At 50.3% G+C, this 19,322-nt stretch overlaps 8 protein-coding genes across 8 annotated transcripts; 2 read left to right on the top strand and 6 right to left on the bottom strand.

The window, feature by feature from the left end:
- Nucleotides 1-20: 20 nt before the first annotated feature.
- DSM5745_05634 (autophagy-related protein 101) lies at nucleotides 21-752 on the top strand (the record flags this gene model as incomplete). Its single annotated transcript, XM_026747650.1, has 3 exons — nucleotides 21-99; nucleotides 172-507; nucleotides 565-752. 3 exons carry the CDS (start codon nucleotides 21-23, stop codon nucleotides 750-752), a joined length of 603 nt encoding a protein of 200 aa, XP_026603482.1.
- A 590-nt stretch (nucleotides 753-1,342) lies between these two features.
- On the bottom strand, nucleotides 1,343-2,371 carry yop1 (putative membrane biogenesis protein (Yop1); the record flags this gene model as incomplete). Its single annotated transcript, XM_026747649.1, has 6 exons — nucleotides 1,343-1,460; nucleotides 1,516-1,573; nucleotides 1,633-1,696; nucleotides 1,802-1,810; nucleotides 1,870-2,076; nucleotides 2,318-2,371. The coding sequence occupies 6 exons, from the start codon at nucleotides 2,369-2,371 to the stop codon at nucleotides 1,343-1,345; spliced, it is 510 nt and encodes a 169-aa protein (XP_026603481.1).
- A 711-nt stretch (nucleotides 2,372-3,082) lies between these two features.
- DSM5745_05632 (putative RSC complex subunit (Sth1)) lies at nucleotides 3,083-7,564 on the bottom strand (the record flags this gene model as incomplete). The annotated part of the gene is made up of 4 exons (XM_026747648.1): nucleotides 3,083-3,286; nucleotides 3,342-7,057; nucleotides 7,116-7,317; nucleotides 7,469-7,564. 4 exons carry the CDS (start codon nucleotides 7,562-7,564, stop codon nucleotides 3,083-3,085), a joined length of 4,218 nt encoding a protein of 1,405 aa, XP_026603480.1.
- A 911-nt stretch (nucleotides 7,565-8,475) lies between these two features.
- Nucleotides 8,476-10,003, bottom strand: DSM5745_05631 (BAR domain protein; the record flags this gene model as incomplete). Its single annotated transcript, XM_026747647.1, has 5 exons — nucleotides 8,476-9,076; nucleotides 9,132-9,412; nucleotides 9,474-9,589; nucleotides 9,651-9,818; nucleotides 9,877-10,003. The coding sequence occupies 5 exons, from the start codon at nucleotides 10,001-10,003 to the stop codon at nucleotides 8,476-8,478; spliced, it is 1,293 nt and encodes a 430-aa protein (XP_026603479.1).
- A 1,629-nt stretch (nucleotides 10,004-11,632) lies between these two features.
- mpt (putative DNA repair and transcription factor Ada) lies at nucleotides 11,633-12,451 on the bottom strand (the record flags this gene model as incomplete). The annotated part of the gene is made up of 1 exon (XM_026747646.1): nucleotides 11,633-12,451. The coding sequence occupies one exon, from the start codon at nucleotides 12,449-12,451 to the stop codon at nucleotides 11,633-11,635; it is 819 nt and encodes a 272-aa protein (XP_026603478.1).
- An 888-nt stretch (nucleotides 12,452-13,339) lies between these two features.
- DSM5745_05629 (60S ribosomal protein uL2) lies at nucleotides 13,340-14,332 on the bottom strand (the record flags this gene model as incomplete). The annotated part of the gene is made up of 4 exons (XM_026747645.1): nucleotides 13,340-13,477; nucleotides 13,543-13,628; nucleotides 13,713-14,204; nucleotides 14,284-14,332. 4 exons carry the CDS (start codon nucleotides 14,330-14,332, stop codon nucleotides 13,340-13,342), a joined length of 765 nt encoding a protein of 254 aa, XP_026603477.1.
- Nucleotides 14,333-15,627: 1,295 nt separating this feature from the next.
- DSM5745_05628 (uncharacterized protein) lies at nucleotides 15,628-17,682 on the top strand (the record flags this gene model as incomplete). The annotated part of the gene is made up of 5 exons (XM_026747644.1): nucleotides 15,628-15,825; nucleotides 15,927-16,096; nucleotides 16,209-16,338; nucleotides 16,390-16,711; nucleotides 16,799-17,682. The coding sequence occupies 5 exons, from the start codon at nucleotides 15,628-15,630 to the stop codon at nucleotides 17,680-17,682; spliced, it is 1,704 nt and encodes a 567-aa protein (XP_026603476.1).
- A 428-nt stretch (nucleotides 17,683-18,110) lies between these two features.
- DSM5745_05627 (DUF1770 domain-containing protein) lies at nucleotides 18,111-18,784 on the bottom strand (the record flags this gene model as incomplete). Its single annotated transcript, XM_026747643.1, has 3 exons — nucleotides 18,111-18,149; nucleotides 18,229-18,423; nucleotides 18,515-18,784. The coding sequence occupies 3 exons, from the start codon at nucleotides 18,782-18,784 to the stop codon at nucleotides 18,111-18,113; spliced, it is 504 nt and encodes a 167-aa protein (XP_026603475.1).
- Between the last annotated feature and the right edge of the window lie 538 nt (nucleotides 18,785-19,322).

The following is a 19,322-nucleotide window of genomic DNA, read 5'->3' as shown; positions in this document are numbered from 1 at the left end:
CCACCCCCCTCGAAGTCCCAATGGAGCCCCGCAAAACCCCTCCAGAGTACTTCCTAGAGATCTTCGCCGACACGACAACAGTCAGGGACGTGCTAAAAGGTCCGTGGCAGTTCTCACATAGCAGATGCCGAACTTCCATTTTCCTTACTGATTGACTATACGTCGTTCCAGGCGTCCTCAACCTAATCTTCTTCCACCGATACTTCCCATCAATCCGCCCAACCACATTCGACGTGCTCGATTTCACGCTCCCCGCCATCAACGACGTAGATCTAGAAACGCTCATCGACTCGCGCATCAGCTCGCTAGTCCGCCAGCACTCCTCGTCTGCCCCCGGGGCCCATGACTCAAGCGGCGTGCGCGGGCGCATCGCCGTCGAATTCTACGAAAAGAAGCGCAGGCGCTCGAACATGTGGTTTACTGGCTTGGCGGGGAAGGGCGAGGAAGAGGTTTGCTGGGAGGTGTGGAACCTAGATGTGACGGTTGCTACTCCACGGACGGAATCGGGTATGTTTGGACTAATCTTGGATGACGATGCATCTGGCTAACATTCTCGCGAACTAGAACGCGCAAAGGTCCGCAAAGCAATGGAGAATATGTTGCAAAAGGCTGCGCTCAAGATCCTGGCCGTGGTCAACCGCGATAAAGATCACATACCCCCTATAACCACCACCGATTCGAATCCGTTTCCATATCGCATCATCTTGAATCCGCGTACGGATGGCTGGCAGAACCGGTTCGGCCTTTATTAATCATGGAAGAGTTTACCCGCGGAATGGCATATCGAAGGAGGGAAATTTGCTGGGCTACGGTACCCAGTGCTACTTAGCAATTCAATAATCACTTTCTCCGGAGTTAGGAGTGTCCTTTAAGGCCGAATACCTTCAGCTTTCTGCTGTCTTGAGCTTGAGGCATGACGTGGGCTACCGACTGCGTTGGAAGATTGATGTCGTTCATTGCGTTACGCTTGGATAAAGATATCAATGAGAATCGCTCGCAAGGAAAACAGTGCTCGAGTTCACCCAAGAGGATAAATGCATCAGAAATAACTATCGCTCCTATTGAACGAGACCAGCTCCCGCTCTTAACCCACCAACAATCGCAGACGTTTCTACAACAGAAAACTCATGCCAAAAAGAAAGATTCAAGGACAAGTCCATGATCTTGCTATACGACCACGCAGCCCACCTCCACCACCATACCAACTCCGGCCGAGATCAAACGACGCAGTCGCAGAATCACCGGCGTCGCCAATCTTTTTTCCTACCAATGCGCAATTAATAGACCTGATCTGCAGCTGTCGTTCGGTCAACTACAGAGCTCAGATTTACAGCCGGTCTATTTACTGCGACTTGGTAGCGGCATCAGCCTGGGCCCGGAGGTTGGCCGAGGTGGAACCGCCGTGGAAGTAGCGGCCAACAAGGGGCTGCAGGAGAGAGTTGAACACAACTTGGGCACCGCTAGAGGGAACGTCAGCCAAGGTATTCCCGCTTACATCCGGGGTGCTCAGCTTACCTGGTCTGGGGAAGAGCGAGCCAGAGGACAAGGGCAAACTTGAAGATGTAGTAGAAGGCTATTAGGATTAGAGGTTAGCACGCGAATCCATCGTTAGGAAGTCCAAGAAGGACTCACGGAACCAGTAAGGAGCACTGATGGCGCTCTCGATAACGGTGAAGAAGGCGTAGACGACCCAGTACTAGAGATTCACACGTAAAATCAGTCCCAGTCCGTTTGATGATAACATATCACGTGGGAAGCGATCTAGGCGCTTGCTAGGAGTAAGGGAATCACAAGAACATACAGTCAACCACTAGATCACAAGATACGTCAGTATGCTCAAAGCTGAAGATTAATGGTGGCTCTGCTCACCTGAGTATCATCGGCCTTTCCAGCGGAGAAAAGAGCGTCGAGGGAGTAGTAGGTGGGGAGAAGGAAACCAGCCAGGTTGACAAGCAATTGGCCAGCAATGTTGAAGAAGACCAGGAAGGTGTAGATACCACCCAGACCGAGGATCACGTAGACCTTAGGGACAGAGGTCTGGCGCTCGAGGTTGTTAAGTACAGGGTACTTGGACAGCTGTATGGATCAGGTTTGGTTAGCTCTTGTGTGCCTGGTGGGAACCCGAAAGAGAAAAAGAAGCACAGGTGCGACGAAGAGCGAACGGGTCTTCGGAATGTGCGGTAGAGAAACGACCCTGTCCAGTGCGACAGGGAGAGGTCAACGACGGATGAAATAGCATTCTAAAAAGCTAATTTCGGACCTCGTCGAGATACCGCACACACCGAGGCCAGCGCTCGAAACGCACAAACAAACTTACCTCCTTGTCGAGCTGGGCGATGGTGTGCTGAGCACGGTCCTGGAAGCTAGCCATTTTTTCTAGGGGTGTTATAGCTGAGGAGAGTTTGTGATAGTAGATAGTTGGGGGCTGACGGAAAATGTTTTAGGGACAACGAGGAAGAGGGTGATGTGGAGGTTGGTTATCTTCAAGTCAGTGAGAGATGACGAGCGGGTCCGGCGAATGACGGTGTGCTTTAGCACGTGACTTATGACGTCCTCCGGCTGCTGTCGTGTGTTAATGTATCATTGATGGCTTGACTATGACGAATGATTCCCAACGGCGGGCTGATCTACTATTAGATTGTTGGTGTCTAATTTATTATGGAGTCTGTGAAAAGAAAACCAATTGTCCGTCCATGTGAGGATTATCAAACGTTCAGGACCGAAAGACCAACTCGTAAACGACACAAGTCTTGGGACAAGAACTCTGGATCTAGTAGTAGAATCGCCAATGCAAAGCAAAAGCACTAAAAGGCAAGCAAAGAAGAGGAAACCGAATACCACTAAATAGACATATTGGTGAAACACTTCCCTTTCGTCCATAGAAGAGAAAAGAATCGGACAGCGCCGTCAGCCAGCATAGCTTATTTGCCGCCCAGTCACATAACGCCGCCACGGGTCCCAGTGGAATAGTACATGCTGAATCGACTTCAATAAAAACAGTGTGAGAAAAGTAAATGTGCAAGCCTCTGCAAGATATCTTTAGAGCAACAGTATATGTATCAACAACGGTCCAAGGTGAACATCACTGAAGGTCATTCATGCCAGGCATAGCACCTCCGGCATTGAACGTGAGTTTCAGCTTCGGTTGTCCTGGTGTTGCAGCCGCGCTGGGAGTGTCACCGACGACAGACATTGAGTAATCGTTTTGATTTGCCGGCGAGCCGTCGAGGTTGGCGAACTGCGGATGAGCTTCAATCTCTTTGCTCAGCTCAGCGACACATCGAGCCTGTGATCATGTAAGTGATGGGCGATAATAATTGTCAATACATGTAACGGCTTACCTCAATGTCATTGGCATCCTGGAACAGGATACTACCGTCTTCGTTATATGTCCGAGCGTTCTGACAAAGGAGAGCAATATCGTTCCGGAAGTCCCTCAGGTTCTGATATTCTTCGCGGTTGATCTTCTTCTTGATCATGTCCATAGCGATGGGGTTCTGGATGATCATGTAATAGTCGGGATACTGCGACTTGGGTGGCGGTTTCATGAATGGCTCGATGATCGCCCGTGTAACAGGTCCATCTTCACTATCGGATGAATCGGCGGGTAGTTCTTGTTCCATGTCCATCAACGCCTGGTAGACATTGTTGAGGATCTGCTGTAGAGCAGCCCGATCATCCGGACTCAATGTCTCAATGGGCTTGGCTTGTCTACCCCTCTTACGCTTGGGCTGGGGCGTCTCCTCGGCTAGCTCGTCTGCTTTGCGTTTTGGAGCGGGACCTCGCCGACCACGCTTCTTGGGTTGGGGTGTCTCAGAAGTCTCTCGCGATGGCTCAGGCGAGGACTCGTCACCTTGCCCTTTGCGACCACGCTTCTCCTTGTTGGTGCGGCGCTTCTCGACTCTTGCTTCTTTTCGTGCGATTGCTTCTTCGATAGTGTCGTCGTCGGCGTCCACGGCCATCAGCCATTGCTCTTCGGTGAGACCATCATCATATCGAGTAACTTTGCGCTCACGAGCACCACGACCCGCCAGCTCAATCTCAGTGGTTTCTTCCGCTACCGGGTTCTCCTCGGTCATGTAAATCTCAGGGAGTTCATTTTCACCCAAAAGACGCGGCATTTTGTGGCCAGGGCCGTACTGGCTGGTCTTCTGGCGCTCCTTATCCATGCGCTGGAAAATTGACAATTCTTCATCGGACCGAGCCATTATGTCGTTCAAATCATCGTCATCCATCTCATCTTGGTCTCCATTTTGCTCTGTACCTTCAGCGGTCTCGAGAAGAGTACGCAAAAGTGCATCACGTTCCTCGTTCGTCGACTTGTTATCGAACTTTCCTGCTTGAATGACCTTGCCGTCCATGTCAAGCTTAAACTGTGCGCGCTCGAGAATCTTCTCCTCGACGGAGTTAGAGGTGATGAGTCGCAGAATCCTGACTTCGTTCTTTTGACCAATACGGTGCGCACGATCTTGAGCTTGGAGGTCCTGATGAGGGTTCCAGTCGGAATCGAAAATGATGACAGTATCCGCGGTCTGCAAGTTGAGACCAAGACCACCGGCACGCGTCGAAAGCAAGAAACAGAAATAATCAGAATTGGGAGCATTGAAGAGCTTTAGCAGGTCCGATCGGTCATCAGACTTGGTGGAACCATCGAGTCGCAGGTATTTCATGCCACGAAGACGAAGGAAATCCTCCATAATGTTCATGATTTGTGTCATTTGGAAGAACATCAAAACACGATGGCCAGTCGCCTTGAATTTCGGAAGAATACGGTCGAGTAGTTCGAACTTGCCAGCAGTACGCCAAATCAAATCGTTTGTGCCTCGTCCAGGATTCACTTGATCTTCCACTTGCTCAAACACGAAGGGATGGTTGCAGAGCTTCCTCAACTGCATCAACATGTTACTTAGACCACGCATGCCAACCTTACCTCCCTTGCCATCGCTAACAACCATCTTATTGTGCGTAGCAAGTTGCTTGTTGAGCTTGGCTTGCAAGGCAGAGAAGCGACATTTGATGACTCTTTCCTGCTTGTCAGGCAAGTCCTTTTCGACATCCTTCTTCAGACGTCGGAGCAGGAATGGCCGTAGAACCTTGTGTAGGCGACGAATGACAAGGAGCTGCTCTTCTTCGCTCAGATCCATGCGGTCTTGACCACCGGTATTGGCAAATGGCGTGTTGAACCATTCGTCAAAGGACTTCACGGATTTGAAGATATTTGGCAATACAAAGTTCAGCAGCGCCCATAATTCAGGGAGATTGTTTTGTAACGGGGTACCCGTCAAGATCAATCGATAGCGGCTGGTGTAGTACTGTGAAAGAGTGCTGCTAAGCTTGGACTGGGTGTTTTTCATGCGATGACCCTCATCGACAATCATATGCGTCCATTTTATCTTGCTCAAAATAGGTCGATCCTTGATGATGTATTCGTAAGTCGTTAGAAGAACCTGAAAATTGCCCCAGCGGATGTTTTGTTGCTGTTGTTTACGAGCGTTCGGCGGGCCTTTGTAAACGATTCTGGAAACAGACGGCGCCCACTTTTCGAACTCAAGGTTCCAATTCGTCAGTGTACTTAGAGGGACGATGACCAAAAACGGGCCATTGTTTCTTTTCTTCTCGATGATATGCGTGATCAAACTGATGGTCTGAATCGTTTTTCCAAGACCCATCTCATCGGCCAGAATACCGTTGAGATTGTTGTTGTAAAGAGAGATCATCCATTGCAAACCCTTCATCTGGTACTCTTTCAAGGTACCACCAACAAGGATATTAGGTTGTTCGGTGATCTCCTCTCTGATACGGTGAGCAACTGCGTAATAGTCAATCTTCCTCCTGCCCTCGCCTTCCTCATCGCTGCCAGACGCGATATCTTCATCTTCATCATCCTCGACCTCAAGGTCTTCGCCATATCGTTCAGCCTGATTACGTTGTTGTTGTCTGACGGACGCAGCAAGCTGTTTGAGGAAACCATCGGTCTGGTTAAGGAGGTGAGAGATACGAGAATCTTTGGCCTGTCCAAGCAGCTTCAAGTATGTCTCTTCGTCATTGGCCTTCAGGGCTTGGAGACGTTGCTTGGCAGTTCGCTCAACGCGCCTCTGTTCTTCGCGTTCCATGTGTTGGTGGTGCTGTAACATCATGCGACCAAGCTTCACGGCACGTGAGCGTTGCTGGTTCGCCGCTTCCCGAAGTTCGTTGCCATGTTGAACGATCGCTTGAAGATGCACATCTTGTTTCCTCTTCTCCCTAGACTCGCGAGCGTCACGCTGCTGCTTCTCGAGCTTCTCGGTGATCCGAGCTTCGCGCAGTGATTGTTTCTTCATACGCCGATGGGTGGAACGATTGGCTGTCATGCCAAGGTTATCATAGTGAAACATCTCATGCTGGATCTGCTTGCGGAGAAGTCTCTGTTTAGGTAAGAGGTTGAGCATCCTATACTCAATCAAGGCCTTTAGCTTCAAAGAGTCGTCGCCCGTGGCGGCATCGCTTTGGCCTGAGTTCCATACGCCAAGGTTCGCAGGGAGTGCAGCAAGTTCCGCTTTCCGCGCATTGATTCGGTTGTATAGTGCGATTTCTCGCTCCTCACGCACCTGCTCCAGATCGATACCTGCTGGCATTAGAGCTGGTATGCGCATACGATGAGCCCGGGAAGCGTGATCCGTGAAGCTGACTGTTTTGGGGAACAGGTCATATGGGGACTGGAAGTCCTCGTAGAACTCTTTAGCGCTGGACACATCGGTAGTTGTCGTAGCTTGGTCTGGCTTTCCCTGAGAGGCATTTTCCAGTACATTTTCAGCTGCAGCGACACTATCGGAGGGCGCAGGTGTGGAGACTTTTTTGGACATAAAAAGCTGCTGCTGAACGCGCGGCGGTATTTGGAGGTTCTTCGTCAACATTTTAAAGGCCATTATTTGATTTCGAAGTGTCTGCAATTGATCCGCAGAAAAGCTGCCACTAGCTGCTGGCGCGCCTTTGTGCGAATTCTGTTGCCCGACAGCAGGCGTGGAGACCACATCTTGGATAGCATTATTGGCAGCAGCGCTGGGGTTAACTGCTCGGTCTATACGCCAAACAATGGTAAGCATAAGTTAGAAAAGAAACATGTAGATGAGCCTTACTGTTAGCTCCATTTGTCGCGGCAAACTCTTGGGTAGTACCATTCTGTTGCTGCTGACGTTGAGCCTGGAGTTGCTGCTGCTGCGCTAATTGTCGCTGCTTTTGGTAGGCTTGTTGTCGCTGAACTGCGGAGAGAAGATTGTGGGCTTTGAGGTATTCGGGGTCGTCGGGGCGAACGCCTTGTTCCTGCATCTGCTTGTATTTCTGTAACAGTATTAAAAATCAGCGACAGGACAGAGCAAGTGATGTTTGGTTGGAGGGTAGTGAGTTCAATTGAGTTCAATGGGGTGAGTAAGGGAAGAGCACAAGGTAGGCCAGCCGTGGGAATAATAATAAAGCAAGACAAACACCATACCTGGATGGTTTCTTGGATATGCTGCTGCGTCAAATTCGGGGGCAGACTCATGTTCGCCGGAGCGACATTATTGGGGTTTGTCTGAAGAGACGTCATGTTTGAGCGCGTTTATTGTCGATTCATAAGTGAAGAGAACACGTCGGGTCCAGTTTTGATGCGACAACTTCCAGGTCAGGGCGATGGCGAAACACGCGGAAAACGAAATTCGTAAGAGTAATTACTAATTCGCGGTGGTGAGGCGACAATACGCGCAAAAACACGAAAGCTATAGGCCAAGGAGGTGTTTTGTCGATGAATGCGACAAGTAGCGATCTGTATCAGCACCTTGGCGATAGAAATTCGTGATGTTTAGACTGGTTGGGGGGACACAGGGCGGTAGGCGATCAAGATGAGAATCAGCGAGAAGGGGAGAAGGGGAGGGTAAAAGCGATGTTGGGGTGGGGAGAAAGACCCCAAAAGGAGGGTGGATGTTGAAGAAAGCGCGTGGAAAGCCTGTCTTGATGGAATGGCGATGGAGGGACGGGGCTTTCGCGACTTTCCGTGGTGGTCGGCGGTGCTTGGGGGGAGAGTTGAAGTTTGCCGTCTTGCCGTCAGGACGGGCGCAGGCTTAAGCTGACTCAGCCGGCCACGTCCGTTTTCGGACTAGCAGGGCGTTGTCGGGTTTAGCCGCAGTCTCCAGATCTACACCACAACTCAACAGTCAAGCGACATCTACGGAGTAAACTGACCCTACATCTACATCAAATTTGACAAATTAAGTCTATTGAATACACCAATGCACCAAAGAGTAGCAACAGTTGCTTAAGCAGCATTAACAATAATACATAATGCGAAATTCAGCCAAACTCCTCAATAGCCCGCAATGATCCGCCTTCAAAGCTCGCCCGCGAGGAGAGTGCGGAGAAAAAAAAGATAGCCACTACACTCCAATCATACAACCCTATCTGTACCCTCCATATAGTGCACCAGTCTCCAGTCATTCCAATGGTTTGTCGACTGCAGAGCCTTCACATCTGAGCTGTGCTGAGTATGGGGCGCTTCATCGGAGGTGGTGGTGCTGGTTTCTTTGCGCGCGAGGGTGGTGGTGGAGGAGGTGCTTTCTTATGTGCAAAGCTGTTCAGTGTGCTCGAGCTAGTCCTTCTCGAAACTGTGCTACCAAATGGCGATTGGCGAGATTCGGTCCAGCCGTTGTCCGAGCGATCAGACACGCTTCCACTGTGGTAACCAACATCCTCTGCGGGTTCGGGGACCACTCGGCTGATAGGACGGGCCTGGATGCTGTTCCTCCTTGTCATGAAGTTCTCGCTGTTCGCACGCGTTGCGCTTTGAGCGGCGACAGGATGCTCGTGAACCTGTCGCAACGGTGTAGAGCCTTCAAACGTCGAGGTGCGGTTCAGGACAGGTCGATGCGGGGAAGTCTCTTGCGCATAGGCTTTTCTGACGGGTGATTCAGAGAAGCTGTGCGTGTTAGATCTAATAACCGGCCGTGCCTCGACACTATTGCTGTGCTCTTCGTGCAAAGGCTCAAACCGGTCATGGTATGAATGGGCCGTGTTCGATCGAGAGCGGGTTCCACGATGACCGTTCGACGGCTGGGTCGCATATTGCCTAATCATGTCAGCACGGGGTGTTCCATATCTCATGGTATATAGGAAGAACATACTCAGAAGGCCATTCGTTCTTCAACCTAAGGAGCACTTCCCTACATTGCTCATGATAGCTCAACTGAGCATCCAAGAAGGCATGAAGATCCATGATATTTTCAGGTTCCGAGTGTTTGATGTCAAGCATGCGACGGTGCACATCGTCGTTGGCTTCCTCGTATTTGACTTTTTGGGTCCGCAGCTCCTCCTCCACACGGAAATCTTCTCTCTTTGCTTTCTGCATCTTTGAAAGAGATGTGTCGTACGCCAGACGCCGAGTGTCTAGTTTTCTGCGGGATGTCTATAGAATGTGTTAGACAAGATAAGGTAAAGGCCGAAATCGCGGGAATAGGTGTTTGTACCTGGTAGTCTTTCAATTGAGTAAGAGAGCGCTCCAAGGACTCAAGCCAGGTCGATGTCGCCTGGGCGATATAAGATTCCTGAATCCGGGCAAGACGCTCCTCTGCCCTTCCAAACACTAAAACGAACCTAGTCAGGCTTCTGATCCACCTTCAACCACACAAAAAATGGCAGCTTACTGGTAAGGCAGCGTCCATATTCGGAATTCGCATCATAGTCCTCTCCATGGGTAATCATGCTACCACCCAAGTGCGCAATGGGCAATGTCTTCTCCTTGTCATCCCCTTCACTGCGCTTGGATACAGACTTGACATAGGCGGTCATGGACTTGTGGATACGGTCGATGCCTTCCAAAACACACGGAATAAGCATGAGTAAACCAAAGTCTGGTTTCGGATAGTTTACCTTCGTGGCGCACTCCCATTTCTGTCTCCAGGGCTTTGAAGTCGTCAGAGACACTGGTCTTAACTTCGCCGCCCATTCTCTCCCCGGCCCATTGCTTGAAGCGGTCGAATCTCTTGTTGACGTTCATTTTGGGCTGTTGATGTCCGTACTGATAGGTCTTCGACCGGCGGCTGAAAGGCTAAAGCAGAAATAGAATTACCAAAAAGAGTGAACGGCCGGGCTCATATATAGGTAGGCTGGCTGTAGTAGTAAACGAACGGAGGATCTGGTCCTGGTGATGGATTGGCGAGAGCCGACTGTGGTCAAGTCAAGAAGATGGGAGGTCCAGCTTCGTAAAGAGTAGAGAGGGTGTAAAAGTAGACGCAGAAGGAAGGAAAGAGAGAAAGAGGCGACGTTACGACAGACGGGGGGGGGTGCACTGACAATTAATGAAAAAGTCCCACCCGGCGACGGAGTAAGTCAGAAACTATTATCTCCTTTTCATTAATTTTTACCTATACTCCGTATGGCGCATAATATTACGTTGGGTTAACCACTAGACGGAGTAATTCAATTACCATTGCAACCAGAAAAATGCCTAAAGCGCTTCGGCAACCGTTGAGGAATGACAGACAGCAACAGCCACGCCAATCGCAATCGTCCAGAAGATCGCCGGAAGCGCCACAGCGTCCCAAATCCTGCTCCAGGGACAGCATCCACGGGCAGCATCGAGTTATCAACGGGATGGCGAGGCCCTGGTCCGTCCTGGATGATAAGCAAGCCTGAAGGTGGTGCGGAGGCTGGACCATCCATGTCGGCACGAATTTGGCTTTCTGGCTGCGGGGCTCACAGCCACCGGTTGACAGACGATAGTGGGTGCCTGAAACCCAGTGGATTGGCCGATTGAAACATGCGACGGCTGGACAAATCGATCGTCTGAACTCTGAACAGTAGTGAACATCCTATTCCTCACTGTATCGCTGCCTGAACGACACGCGTTTCTGATTTGTGGGCCGGCTGGTGGGCCATCTCCAGGACTCAATCGTACTCGTATTGGTTTGCCACGATCTATTTACAGCACAAACCACAGTTGATTTCTGTCTTGGATCACACAGTAGTCTGGACGAGCCGATGAGGTGATGAGGTTGCGATGATCTCTCAGTGATCAACTGCCGCCGCGGGCTGGCTTGCTGCACGGATCGTCTTCGTTCTGTGTCCAGTGCGCCATGGCCTGCAACACTCGACGATCCTGGCGTCTATCGAACAGCATTTCAGTGATACGGGGTGCTCATCAACCTCGATTTATATTGGTTTCATATTTATAATTGCGGCGAGGTGGCAATTGGAATAGCTCTAGCGCGATGCTTTCCGTACTGTCTTGTCCAATATGAACAAGTCTCGTCAAACTTGGCAAAATGAAACCATCTGATACAGGCGATAAGATGGACTAGTTTAAGGGGGCCAGTTTTAGAATTCGAACTGGTGATAAAAAAGCAAGCGGCACTATTCCAGTAATATGGGTATGTATCCAAGGATCTTTGAAGTCGCCATGACCATGCGGGCATCCTGATTCCCAGAATTCAAATTACACCACCGCTTCGAGATATATACTTCGGGCGAGCCAACAATCAACCCTTTCGAACATCAAGTTTTCCACACATGCCAATTGTGCAAGAAGTCACCTAGACATACTTCAATATATGCTAATATTGGATGAAAGGGGACTGAGCTCCTGAGAACGCAGAAAAGCCAGAGCTATACAGACTGGCTCCAGCGATTAAACACCAGCAAATGAAGCAATCCCCTCACCAGACCTCGAGTTCGGGGTAGTTGGGTCCACCCAATCAGATAATCCCAAGGCCCCGGAGATCTCCTGGCGGGATGCATACTCAGCCTCAGCAGCTATTAAAACATCAAAATTGTTCCAAAGCAGAGCCTTTTCAACGTCGGCGCCAACAGTACATCCAACCTCGGGAGTACCGGAGCCACAACCCCAACTCAAATCACCAACAGACCAAGCATCCAGACCAGCGCACAACATCTCGTCCCAGGGTTGAAACATGTCCATGTCCCTGTTCTCAGTATTTGAAGGAGTACCCTCCACCAACGGCGTAGGCGTTACTCCACGCGCCCTTATAGCTGCCGCAGCTGCATACTTCCCCGGCGTAACGCCTGCAATCCTTTTGAACACCCTATGGAAATGACTAGGTGTTAGGCCAGCTTCCCCAGCTAGCCTAGCCAGGGTGGGTTTTATGCCAGAGCGTATATCCGCCTCTATCGTATGACGTGCCTTCTGCACCAAAACGGCCTGCGGGTTGGCAATCGCCTGGAGGGTCTCTTCCGGCTTGCAGCGCAAACAGGCTCGAAACCCTGCGCGTTGAGCCTGAGATGGCGTATCGTAGAACTCGACGTTTGCGCGCCGTGCCAGTCGAGCGGCGCATGAGGGGCGACAATAAATTTTCGTTGTGAGCACGCCGTAGACGAATGAGGCGGTCGGGTCGCGGGTGACTACTGCTTGCCAGCGAATGGCTGTAGAGGATGAAGGGACGGGATTGGGGAGGCGCGGGATTATCTGGGGGTCAAGAGTATGTGACATCTTGATGAGGCAAGTAGGTAGTAAATAATGCTAGTGTACTTATCATTATAGCGATTGGAGGGTCCAAGTTTCAACGCTTTAATATATGGGTAATGGGCATGATGCGCTCCTCATTGTTGGATTGGAATTCACAGCGCTGATTGGTCACTTCAAGAACAACAGCGCCAAGGATCGGTCATACAAAATCAACGTCGAACTGTCTCTGGGCCTTGGATATCCGGAGTATGCAGGCCAGAGGGTGTACTGTATAAAGATCTATAATATATTGATAGTAGCAAGATGTTGTGGCAAGATACCGCTGAATGACGGTTGCCAGAATATTATTAATGAGGCAGCTCTGGCGGAAGAGCATTCAGATCTTAGTAAAAATGTCTGCAATTCCGATTGTGAATAGCAAGCTGTATAATTATCTTTGTGTGTACTGTACTAAGGATATTTCAAGATACTGCAACAAGGTAGGGGTGCCTGGCTACTGTGTACTTGCTCTTTTCCGGCGCTGACTAGGATGGTCAATTTATGCCGAGACAACGTCCCCAGGACTGACAAGGAACAATTGCATTTGCAACTGACAGGGTTGAATCTAATTGAGGTCTTGCAGGGAATACATCCAATGGCTAGAACACAGGAATAAACAGAATTATTCAGATTTTTTTGAACCACCGTGTAACCCATAACCTGATATATGATAGCCCGCCGAATTCACCAGCGACATGGGATTCACGATCCCATTCTTATCAACCCAATTGCTTTTAATCATCAATGAAATTGTTTGTGGGCCACAACCTTGATTGGCTAAGGACGCGTCCGCAGTCGCCTAGGTACATATCTCTCATAGCAAAAAGCCTTTTCAACCCGTCACAAAGAAAAAAACTCCATATGATATCACGTTTAATCCTTGGTCTTCTGGGTACCACGGAGCAGACCAGTTCTCCGGGCGGCGATGAGACCCGCCTTTTGACCGTGGGCGGCGTAGCGGGAGATGGTCGAAGCCTTACCGATGTGCTGGTGGTTACCACCACCGTGAGGCTGTGAGGAGGATTTTTGTCAGAACCAATTTTCGTGCCATAGCCGGAGACGGGGAAAAGCCTTACGTGATCAACGGGGTTCATGGCAACACCACGAGTCTTGGGCCAGCTGTTGCGCTTGACAGCGAACTTGTGCTTGGCACGAGAAGCCTCTGTACAAGAGTTATTAGCGCTTGTTTTCCTCCAATTGTCCCCAGTCTGCCTCGACTGATAGGCTCATGATCCGGTTAACGTACTCAGGAGAGGCTTGTCGGTACGACCACCACCAGCGACGATACCAACCATACCACGGGCAGTGTTCTTGATGACCTTCTTGGCACCGGAGGGGAGCTTGACACGGGTCTTGCCCTCGTCAGGGTTGTGGCCAATAACGGTAACGTAGTTTCCGGAGGTACGACCAAGAGCACCACGGTCACCGGCCTTCTCCTCGACGTTGGAGATGACGGTACCCTCGGGGACGGAGGCGAGAGGAAGGATGTTTCCGATGGTCAGAGCGGCGTTCTTTCCGGCGTAGATGAATTGACCGGTGTACATGCCCTCGTTGGCGATGAAGGTCTCGGTGATGTGCTTGAACTTGTAGGGGTGGCGGAACTGGACCTTGGCGAGAGGAGCACCACGACCAGCGTCGTGGATGATCTCCTTCACGACACCGCGGGTGTATCCATGTCGCTCAGCGTAGTCGAGGACACGGAACTGGGCAGGGGCCTTGTTGAGACGGGTGTGAGCCGCTGAAAGAGAAATTTCATCAGCAATCTTGATCCCCAAGCAAATATCACCGTCGTTCAGCGATAACCCGGTCGCACTCACTGAAAATGGAGCCACGGCCCTTCCTCTGGTTGCGGATCACACGACCCATGGCGACTTTCTATTGCGAACCTGGTGGTTAGTATTTGAAAGAAAGATCGCCAGCGATGGTGGTGGAAGTCGTCGTACCTCAAGAGTTTGGCTTGACGGGTTGTAACTTGAGAATTCAAGATCGAAGGGCTTTGTGGGTTAGGGCCAAAAGGTCGCTACAGAGTGCGCTAGCCGCGTTGGTGCTAGCGGCTTGGCACGTCCCAGTCCCCTTCTCCGGAGTTCAGAAGTCGGCCCCATTACCAAGTCCAACGCCAACATACGTACGTCCTACTCCAGTCTACCAAGTTATTCGGTCTGCTTCTGAGGTTTCTATCATCTGCTTAGAATATCTTTCATCAGCGACATTATGCTGCCGAATATTCACTTGACTATGTGGCGGTCGGATATCAGTGTTGCGCTCCAACCTCACCTTATCGCTCCAGTGTCGGAGACAGAACGCGTCACAAGTTACTCTACTGTCTAGCACCCCAACGGTGACATCAAACTCTTCCATAGAGCTCTTGACTTTGTGACGTTATCCTTGATGCTCCTGGCCTGGGCGTGCTGTCTTCAATGTATTGAAGTAGGCTAACATGGTCTAATAGAGTTCATTGGAATCATTTCCAGCCGGCTGCTGATGCTATGGAATACTTGGTCCATGACGAGTAAATTACTACCGGCTCTTCCATCATCAAGCTCACGCTTCTCTACAGAGAGGCCTTTGAATGTAGCAGGGCATGCGCTTATATGATGGCGGACATGAGCGCGTTGAGTATTTTGTGCTCGACGTTTTCGTTATCATAATATGGTCTTCATTGAACGCGCCGAGCCGCTGCATATCTATCCCATGGGCCTCGGGCATCTTGTTCAGCTCCTTCCGTGTCCCCTCTCTCTCCTAGAGATCAGAATCCCGGTCAGATATCATCCACCAGCCCACGATCCCTAGACAAGGCACGCGTTGCCTTTATTCGTTTACTTCGACAAGCTGGTTAGGCGTTGTACTCTTTATTTGTCGTGCGAGGCTCTTACTCCTGTAAATGCGCGGGATCCTCTTATGATCTCAATGAAATCAATACACGAAATTCTATCATCAACCGTGTCCTCAAGTAGTTTTCGAGATTGCGTAGGAATGACTGTGCTGATCATACCTCGATCTGGGCTGTCGTCTTATTGGAGCCAACCGCGTAGAAGCCGCGTTTGAAGCTGGGGAGGAGTAGCGCAGCAGAACGAACTTCCCTGCGACGCGGACCAGGCTCACCCACTTTTCCCTCCGACACGGCGACATCACACCCTCGCCCCCGCGCAAGCATGTCGAAAATGTCTCTTTCCGACTCAGATCTCTCCTCATTGTCATCTGCGCCTCCCTCAGATGAAGAAACTATGCCCATGGCTCTCGATGAGCCTGTGGGTATAACGAAGTACTTCCAGAGGAAGAAGCAGTCCGAAACTCCGCCACCGAAACGAGCTCCTTCACCACCTCACGAGTATGTATTGGCCGATAATCCAGATATTGCAGTAAGTAATATGTCTCCTCTGGCACTATCTAAGCTTAGCATATACCATACAACGCGTTAAAACGCTGTTCGTGGATGTTCGCTGATTGTCGCAACCCTTAGTTCATTGTAATGTTCCGCGCGCGTTTCCACGAAGTATTCCCACGCTCGACACCACACTTTGGGCCGCAAGATATCGAACGAGGGGTGGAGGAATCCACTCCAGGAGATCATATCGAAAGGCTGCTGTGTGCGCTTCTTGGGCTGGTGCTAAACAGGAAGAAGGACGTGGAGTAAGTTGTCAACTCCGTCTCTCGTCATACACCCGAAGCTCGAAGAAACCTTCAATTGCACATCATCGCACCTAGAGACGTGATGCTAACTTCTACTTCTTACAATCCGCAGGCGGAATCATTACACACGCCCTCTAGAAGAAGCTATCCAGACGCATGCATCCCAATGGCCGAAGGCGTGGGAAGGCAAGAATCCTTTGCACGGGGGTCGCAACTTCGCGTCAATGTCCCCGGAACAGCGCGTATGCCATAGTTCATCATATTAGTCTCTGACAAGTACTGACCGATAATAGCTACAATTATTGAAGTCGCTGATTCTTTGGTCCCTCTCCTCCTCCGACGCCGTTCAAGCAAAAATCAAGGAATCCTACAAACAAGCGCGCCATGAAGATGATCTGAACCAACCTCTTTCTGTGCAGCCCTGGGGACGTGATAGTTTAAAGCGGCGGTATTGGCTCATTGAGGGTCTCGACGATACACACTTCCGACTTTACCGCGAAAGCAACCCGGCGTTGAAGAACGTTACATGGTGGAGCGTGGCTGGGACAATTCCAGAATTGCAAGGGGTCGCAGCAAAGTTGGAGGAAGAGAAGGGGACGAACTCCAAGAAGCTGAGTGAGAGGATAAAGGCTTCCATTCCCCGGTTCGAAGGTTCAGAGGAGGCATGTTCATTCCAAGCTGAATATTGACACTTACTGACAGAATCACAGAAACGCAAACGCCGTGATTATCGCATTGCCCGTAAAGCTCAATTCTCCCGACCGGAGCCCGGATTCTCCCTCTACGAAGGCCGCACTCGCGGGAAGAAGCTCAAGTACACATACTCTGATGATGAGGACATCTTCTCTGATGGCCTACCACCACCACGGCGATCTGGACGTAACACATCTGGGCTTTCTACGCCCGCAGAACCTGCGGGACCAAGATTTACTGCGAGTGGACGGCAAGTTCGATCGCGCGCGGGAGGGCTGTACGGTGAAAGCCTGCTTGCTGGACAGCGCGAGGACACTGATATTGCCGAGGACGACGGCACTGATAGACGGCAGCGAACTCGGGCTACACGGATGAACGGATACGCTGAATACGGTATGGATGACGATGAAGATACAAATTCCAACGACGGACAGTCAAGCGGAAACGAATGGCAGGGCGGCGAGGAGGAAGACGAAAACGATTTTGAAGGCGATGACGAAGATGAAGTAAGCGGAGACGAGTCTGTGCTCAACGGGGAGCCGCCGAGCCTCGTTGTCCAGCTCAGATACGGGAAACAGGGCGATGGGAACGATACTACAGAGCAGCGAGTCAAAACTGGTCCTGCTGAAAGTCAACAGACGATAGTCAGTGATTTACCAGTCCAATCTGCCGGGCAGCCGGCTGTAATTGAACAGCAACAACTTGGGCCAATGGGAAATGGGCCTGGAGGCATTACCCCGGAAACTCGAGCTGGTCTTGATTCAAAGGCCGCGCCCGTTGAAGCACCTGTTGCTTCAGCTATTCCGGCCTCGAATGATGGAGCCACACGAGAGGCCGATGGCTCCGCTGGTACTATTGTGCCTCCAATCCAACAACCTGATGGGACAGTCTAATACCTCTGGCTTTTTAGAGCCAGCGTCATCTATCATCTATACTTTACTTACTGTGGACGGTGCTCTGGTATTGATTTGTTGGAGTCGCTATATGGGTTGTACCGGGATTAGAGTTTCCACCATTTAGAAAAGCTTGTGGGTTATGCGAGGAGTCTGTGGCCTCGATACGCAACTGTCTCTCCCAAGAACGCCCTTTGACGGGGATGATCGTTCCTTATTATAATCATCTAAAGTGGACAGTTAGCCGGGCTGAAGCGAAGCCATGCTCTTATGTATACGAAATTTAATTCTGACAATCCTTCTAGACTCCGAAGTAGCTAATGATTGGTTGATATATGAGCGAAATAGAACAGCAGAGTATATCCTTAACGCCATGAATGCAAACACAAAAAAGTCACTATTTGCCCCTCTAGAATTGACACAAGGCCTTAATCGGCACCCGCGTTAGAGAATTGCGCTGTATAGAACTGTAAAAACTCCGCAAATGTTAGTATGGGTTCTCCAACCTGGTCAATCAAGCTAGAAATAGAGTAATGAACCACATACGTCTTCGACCTGCGCAGCAGCTGCTTTCGGGTTCTTGGGCGTAAGAGGGGGGAGCTTCCAGTTATTGACTCCATACCACCATCTCCTTATCCTACTACCAAGCGTTTGTCCGCTGAGCGATGCAGTGCGGTTCCAGAAGCGCCACCCCGACAGCGCAAGCGTCCAAAGCGTACCTTGAACAAGCGGTAACAGGACCTGAATATAAGCTGAGTCAGACATCTTTGCGCTTGTTCCATATAGGACCGAACAGAGCAGCTGGAAATAGGAGGTGACAAGGCACGCGAACCTGGTCTCTAATAGTAATCCACGCTACCCGCCCCCATGTATCCGCGCCTCGTATGCTCGAGAGATAGCTCTGCTCAAACCGTAAATCGGGCAGCGGGGGAAGCGTATGCCGGCGTGAAAGCGGCCGGAGTGCTCGATGGTGGTCGACGAGGTCCGAAGGGATGCTGTCAGCATCGGAAGGAGTAAGCTCGATTGGGGCCTTCTTCTCCGAAACTGAGGTTGAAGGGTTGACGTTGCGGGCTGCGGATGGCGCTGGATTGACGGAGGCCATCTGGATTGTTTCTGCGGCTTGTGTAGCGGGATCCTCCCTTTCGGTTCGTAAAGAGGAGAGTGATTCGGGGAACCTGTGCTGGTTCGAGGACTTGTTCAAGGAGACAGTAGTGTAGCTGTAGACTGTAGTAACTCCGGACTCCGACCAACAGATTGTCTTGGTGCTCCCGGAGCCAATCAGAAGCTTCGAGGCTAGTTGCACGGGGAGAAGCCTACCCCTCCATACTCGTCACTTCGCTGAGCCCGACTGCCTAGGTGGCGGTCGGTCAGCCCCACCTATATAAAAATATTATCTTAATAAAAATTAATTAAACATGAAGCTATTTAAAACTTATTTTTTTAGCTAAAATAATAAATATTATAAAATAAAATAAATAAGGCTAATTTTTAGGTATTCACGGATTAGCTATATTAATATTAAATTAGTAATATAAAAACTGCGCGAGAAAACGCGTGTTAAACAAGCTACCTTAATAATTAGTATTATAATAGTAAAACCTTTAAATAACAATATTTTAATAAAATAAAGCTATATAAAG

This window comes from Aspergillus mulundensis (genome assembly GCF_003369625.1).
Source record: "Aspergillus mulundensis strain DSM 5745 chromosome Unknown scaffold_5, whole genome shotgun sequence".
NCBI lineage: Eukaryota > Fungi > Ascomycota > Eurotiomycetes > Eurotiales > Aspergillaceae > Aspergillus > Aspergillus mulundensis.
Note: the sequence above shows the minus strand (reverse complement) of the source record. Positions and strands in the feature narration are given on the sequence as shown.